The 6,000-nt window shown below is 43.5% G+C and overlaps 1 protein-coding gene across 2 annotated transcripts in view; it reads left to right on the forward strand.

Annotated features, from left to right (window-relative positions):
* LOC145401924 (protein Son-like) overlaps positions 1 to 6,000 on the forward strand; it is a 450,784-nt gene that overhangs the window by 125,675 nt on the left and 319,109 nt on the right. For both annotated transcript variants that reach the window (XM_080274033.1, XM_080274040.1), the window contains exon 3: positions 2,349 to 2,466. In XM_080274033.1, the coding sequence (XP_080130159.1) occupies positions 2,349 to 2,466 (118 nt within the window). The remainder of the gene's footprint in view (positions 1 to 2,348; positions 2,467 to 6,000) is intronic.

The following is a 6,000-nucleotide window of genomic DNA, read 5'->3' on the forward strand; positions in this document are numbered from 1 at the left end:
ACTCCATACATTCTTAATACCTTCCACATACCTTGCCTATCTACTCTGTCATATGCTTTCTCCAAGTCCATGAACGCAGCATACACTTTCTTTCCCTTCTCTAGATACTTCTCCTTTAAATATCTTATATCTGATCTACACACCCTTTTCCCTTCCTAAACTCCCCTTGTTCTTCTCCAACTAGCTCCTCCGTTATATGCCTAGCCCTGTCAGTGAGTATTCTACCATATATTTTTCCAATCACACTAAGATGGCAAATACCCATATGGTTACCACATACTTCTCTCTCCCCTTTTCCTTTGTATAAAGGAATAATTATACCTGATTTCCAGTCCTCTGGAACCCTTCCCTCATCCCAAGCCAATCTACATAACTTCCCTGTTCACTTCACAAGACCCCCATACTTCAGCATTTCACCACACACTTCATCAGTTGCTGGGGCCTTTCCATCTTGATCTTTTTTATTACATCAACTGCTTCCGCCCTACTGATCTCTTCCTCCCTCCTTTCATGTCTTTCTCCCATCCATTCCCCAACCACTTGCACTGCTCTCACTTTCTACATTCAACAAATCCTGAAAGTGCTCCTTTCATCTCCTCATTTTATCTCTTCTCCACCAACAATCTTATTATTCCCATCTTTCACTCCTCTACTGTTTCTCTCTGTCTTACTTTCTTTACCTCCTTCCAAAACAATTTCGTACTCTCCCTTCATTTCACACTCAGATTCCTTCCCAACTCATCATCCACTCTCTTCTTACTCTCCTTCACTAATCTCATCACCACCCTTCTGCCCACATATACCTCTCTCTTCTCTGTCTCATCTTCTCCCCTACCTCTACTCGCTAGCCAGTCACTATATGCCTTCTTCTTTTGTTCCACAGCTCATTTTACCTTATCATTCCACCATGCTGTCCCTTGCACACCCCTGCATCTCCTCGTCACTCCACAAACTACCTCGCACGCTACACCTATCTCTTCCGTGAATATCTTGCATACTTCTTCCACCCCTTCCATCTGCTCTAACTCGTACCTTCCCAATCTTTCTTCCACTATGCTCTTATACTCTACCATTTTCTCACACTCTTACAACTTCTCCACTCTTTTCACAGGAGCTGTTTCCTCCTATCTTCCCCATCATCTCTTCATCGACTTTCTTTGCAGACTTACCTTGGCCATCACTTTGTGATGGTCCAAGATTCCAAACCACCTCAGTGTATTTCTCCTAACACTTTCTGTCACATCCACACAATGCTCCTTCACTTCCTCATTTGTCAGTCTGTCTCCCCATGTATCTCCACATGCTCCTCTCAGATAACTCATTTCCACTGCTCTCAACCTTGACTTGTGTCTTTCCAACAAGGTCCAAGCTTCACTTCCATACATTAGAGATGGTATCACAATACTATCATGGACTTATTTTTACTTCCTTGCTCACTTCCCTATTCTTATCACTGCTTTTAAAGAACCAGCCACCTTTCTTCCCTGTTGCACCCTGTCAAGCACTTCATCCTCCAAACTTCCATCCCCACTCATCACAGAATTAAATACATAAATGCACCCACATTTTCCATTTCCTCATCATCTAACCTTACTGTACAGTTAGTGACATCACTTCTCTCAGTAACCATAACTTTACTCTTCCCTACATTCGTCTTTATTTTCCGTTTCTTACACACTCTCCCAGTCTCATTCACCAAATCTTGCAGTTCCCCTTCGTCTGCACACGACACTACAGTATCATCTGGAAACAACAGTACAGGAAGTTTCCAAACGCTGCCCTCTGTCATTAGGACCGCTTCAGCATCCACTGCCCTACCTTGTATCTCATTTATAACCCCATCCATATACAGATTGACGAACCATGGAGACAGGACACATCCCTGTTTCAGCCCAGCATTCAGATAGATAAATTCAAACAATTCACCATCTACACGCATTGTAGCCATTGCATCCTCTTCACGGCATTTAGCAGCTTCCCATTTACTCCATATATTCGTAATGTTTTGCACATTCCTTTTCTGTCCACTTGTCAAATGCTTTCTCCAAATCCATGAAGGCTGCATGACTAGAAACTTTTCCACTAAAGACTTAAGGATTAAAGAATCATTCTCTTTACGTATTTCTGGTGCCGTATTTACAACCATCATTGATTCTGCATGAAGCCCACAGTGAGGAGCATAAATTAGAATGATAATTTACTTTACTCCTCCAGACTGTTTTCTCAGCATCATTTTATTGTTATGGTTAATAATGAAATTCACTACTTTTGCATTATATACTGAAGGATTGTGGAGATTTTTCTTTGGAGAGGTTTTATTCATAAAAGTGTTTTATATTTGCCATCAGAATGCTCCAGTGGGACCAAGCATAATTTTATCAAAGAAACAAAGAAAGAGACTGGCAGGTCAGACAAAACTACTAGAGCAGTTCCCCGTTTCAAGCGGATCACAGCACCGTACAAAAGGTTAGCAACATTATGTTGTATCATATAGTTACATAGGTAGTCCAGTATGGAAGGTATCCGTTATTTTGATATTAAGTCACTAATCCTTGGGGGTAGGGGGGGTTTTCAAGAATACTCCCCCAGTATCCCTGCTTGTCGTAAAAGGCGACTAAAAGGGTTGGCGGAGGGTTAGTGCCCCTCCCCGGAAAAGAACTAACTAAAAAAATAAACAATAAGCCTCGGACAAGGACTGGCCAAACGATGACGACCCAGGACCGGGCAAAGGACATGGTTATCGGAACGTGGAATGTAAGGGGAGTGAATGATGAGGTGAAAGAGAGAGAGGTTGTCCAGGTGCTTGATGGTGCGAAAGTGGAAGTATGTGGAATAACGTAAACAAAATGGAGAGGAGAAAGTGTGAGAGAGTGGGAGTATGGATGGGGTATGTGTGCAGGAGTAGGTGAGAACGAGAGGGCAAAGGAAGGAGTATGTATAGTTGTGAGTAAAAGATGGAAGAAGAGCATAAGACAGTATGGATCAGTTGGGTCAAGGATTGTGTGGGTAAAGTTGAAAGTTGGAATACAAATGCGGGCGATTGTGTGTGTGTATGCGTCAACGCAAGATCGTGGTAGAAGAGTGAGAGAAGAATTCTGGACAAATGTAGAAGTGTGCATGGTAAAGTTTGGAAGGAATGAGAGAGTGCTTTTCACCGGTGATATGAATGGTAAAGTTGGGAATGTGAAGGTGGATGGAATAGTTGGTGAGTGGGGTGTGCCTGCTGAAATAGATGAGAATGGGAGTGCGTTAGTGGACATTTGTGCTGGGAGGGGGTTGGTGATAGCCAATACCCTCTTCAGGCATAAAATGATCCACAGGTATATATGGCGAGTGATGAGAAGGGTGGGTGGTGAACTGAATGAAAGGAAGGCAATGATTGATTATGTGTGTGTGGATGAAAGGATCCGAAGATGTGTAATGGATGCAAGAGCTTATAGAGATTGGGGGAGTGGACTTTCTGACCACTACTTGGTGGTGGCCAGAATTAGAATTGAAGTAAGATGGAGGAATAGAAGAAGGGAAAGACGAGAGGAAGGAGTAGTTCCAAGGAGAGTGGAAAAGTTATAAGAGGATGAGAAAAAGGCAGAGTATGTGAGAGAAGTGGAGGAACGATTGGGCAAATATGAATTGGAGCAGATGGGAGACGTGGAAGGTGTGTGTAGGATATTAACAGGAGAAATATGTGCAGCATGTGATGTGGTGTGTGGAAGGAAGAGAAGACGGAGGGGGGGTGCAAGGAACAGTATGGTGGACTGAAGAGGTGAGACAGGCTGTGGCACAAAAGAAGAAAGCATACAATGAATGGATGAGAAATAGGGGTGTGGAAGAAGTTGAGAGGCGGAAGAGAGAGTTATATGTAGAAAGAAAGAGAGAGGTGAAAAGATTAGTAAGAGAGAGTAAGAAGCGAGTGGATGAGGAATTTGGAAGGAATTTGAGTGTAAAGTGGAGGGACTGTAAGAAAATGTTCTGGAAAGAGGTGAAAAGAGTAAGACAGGGTGGAAGTGAAGTTAGCAGGGGAGTGAAAGATAAAAATGATAGATTACTAGTGGAGAAGGGAGAAAAAGTGAGCAGATGGAGAGAATTGTTGATCATAGAGGATGGAAGTAATGCGAGTATAAGTGGCTGGGGAATGGCTGGGAGAAGGAGAGAGGTGAGAAGACAGTAAGAAATCAGTAGGATAGAAGTTGTGGAAGCAATGAAGAAAATTAAATCGGAGAAAGCCCCAGGAATTGATGGAGTGTGTGGTGAAATGCTGAAGCATGGGGGAGAGATAGTAGTAGAATGGATATGGAAGATGTGCAGATTGGCATGGGAGGAAGGTAGAGTCCCGGAGGATTGGAAATCAGGTATAATTATTCCCTTGTACAAAGGAAAAGGGGAAAAAGAAGTGTGTGGTGATCATAGGGGCATTTGTCTTCTTAGTATAATAGGAAAAGTGTATGGTAGGATACTTATTGACAGAGTTAGAGAAAGAGCAGAGAAATTAGTTGGAGAAGAACAGGGAGGCTTTAGGAAGGGAAGAGGTTGTGTAGATCAGATATTCATTCCTAGATCTTTAGTGGACAAGATTCTAGAGAAGGGAAAGAAGTTGTATGCGGCTTTCATGGATTTGGAGAAAGCATATGACAGGGTGAATAGACAAGGATTGTGGAAAGTGTTAAGAATATATGGAGTAGATGGGAAGTTGTTGAATGCTGTGAAGAGTATGTACGATTGTGCGAAGGCTGCAGTGCATGTGGATGGTGAACTAAGTGAATTTTTCTCTTTGAAAGTTGGGTTGAAACAGGGATGTGTCATGTCTCCATGGTTGTTCAATCTGTACATGGATGGGGTAATAAAAGAGGTACAAGGTAGGGTAGTGGATGTTGGAGTGGCCCTGGTGAGAGAGGATAGTGTTTGGAAACTCCCTGTACTGTTGTTTGGAGATGATACTGTGTTGTTGAGTGAAGACGAAGGAGAGCTGCAAGGCTTGGTGGATGAGTTTGGGAGAGTGTGTAAGAAACGGAATCTAAAGGTGAATGTAGGGAAGAGTAAAATGATGGTCTTTGAGAGAGGTGAAGTCAGTGAATGTACAGCGAGGTTGGATGGTGAGGAATTGGAAAATGTGAGTCCGTTTAAGTACTTGGGTAGTGTGATGAGTAAGGATGGAGGTTTGGAGGGTGAAGTGCTTGAAAGGGTACAGCAGGGAAGAAAGGTTGCTGGTTCTTTGAAAGCAGTGATAAGAAACAGGGAAGTGAGCATGGAAGTGAAAAAGTTACTACGTGATAGTATTGTGATACCAACTCTAACGTACGGAAGTGAAGCTTGGACGTTGTTGGAAGGACACAAGTCAAGAGTGAGAGCAGTGGAAATGAGTTATTTAAGAGGAGCCTGTGGAGTCACATGGAGAGACAGGCTGACGAATGAGGATATAAAGGAGCGTTGTGGTGTGGATATGGATGTGATAGGAAGCGTTATGAGGAACACACTGAGGTGGTTTGGCCATGTGGAGAGGATGGAGGATGAAAGACTAACGAAGAGAGTGTATGTGAGTGAGGTGGAGGGGGGTAGAGGGAGGGGGAGGCCGAGGATGAGATGGAGGGATGGGGTGGAGAGGTATATGAGAGAGGGGGGTTTGAGTTGGGAGCAGGGCAGTGAAATGGTGGGGGACAGGGCGACTTGGAGGCGATTTGTTTGTGGCCACCCCAAATGGGATTGAGGCGTCTGGCAATAGATAGATAGATGAATTTAGAACCTAAGGTCATATGCTCAGTCCCTGAATTGAAAATTGGAGTGGAAACCCCTGATTATTGACGATAATTTTTGGAATGCCTTTGATTGTTAGGTGTGATCAGCCTGCATCCCATAATGCAGAATGCAGTTAACAACATGGACCAAGGAGTTCAATGTGTGTGGGAGTTATTGGATGCATTAAACCCAGAGGCAAAGTGAAAGTGAGACACTGCAGGGGTTTTCCCCACCTTCCTGCCTCTTGTCTGAGGGGATGGCGGTTATATT

Source organism: Coenobita brevimanus, chromosome 6 (assembly GCF_032717465.1).
Source record: "Coenobita brevimanus isolate Jiangsu-jjx chromosome 6, ASM3271746v2, whole genome shotgun sequence".
NCBI classification, from domain to species: Eukaryota; Metazoa; Arthropoda; class Malacostraca; order Decapoda; family Coenobitidae; genus Coenobita; species Coenobita brevimanus.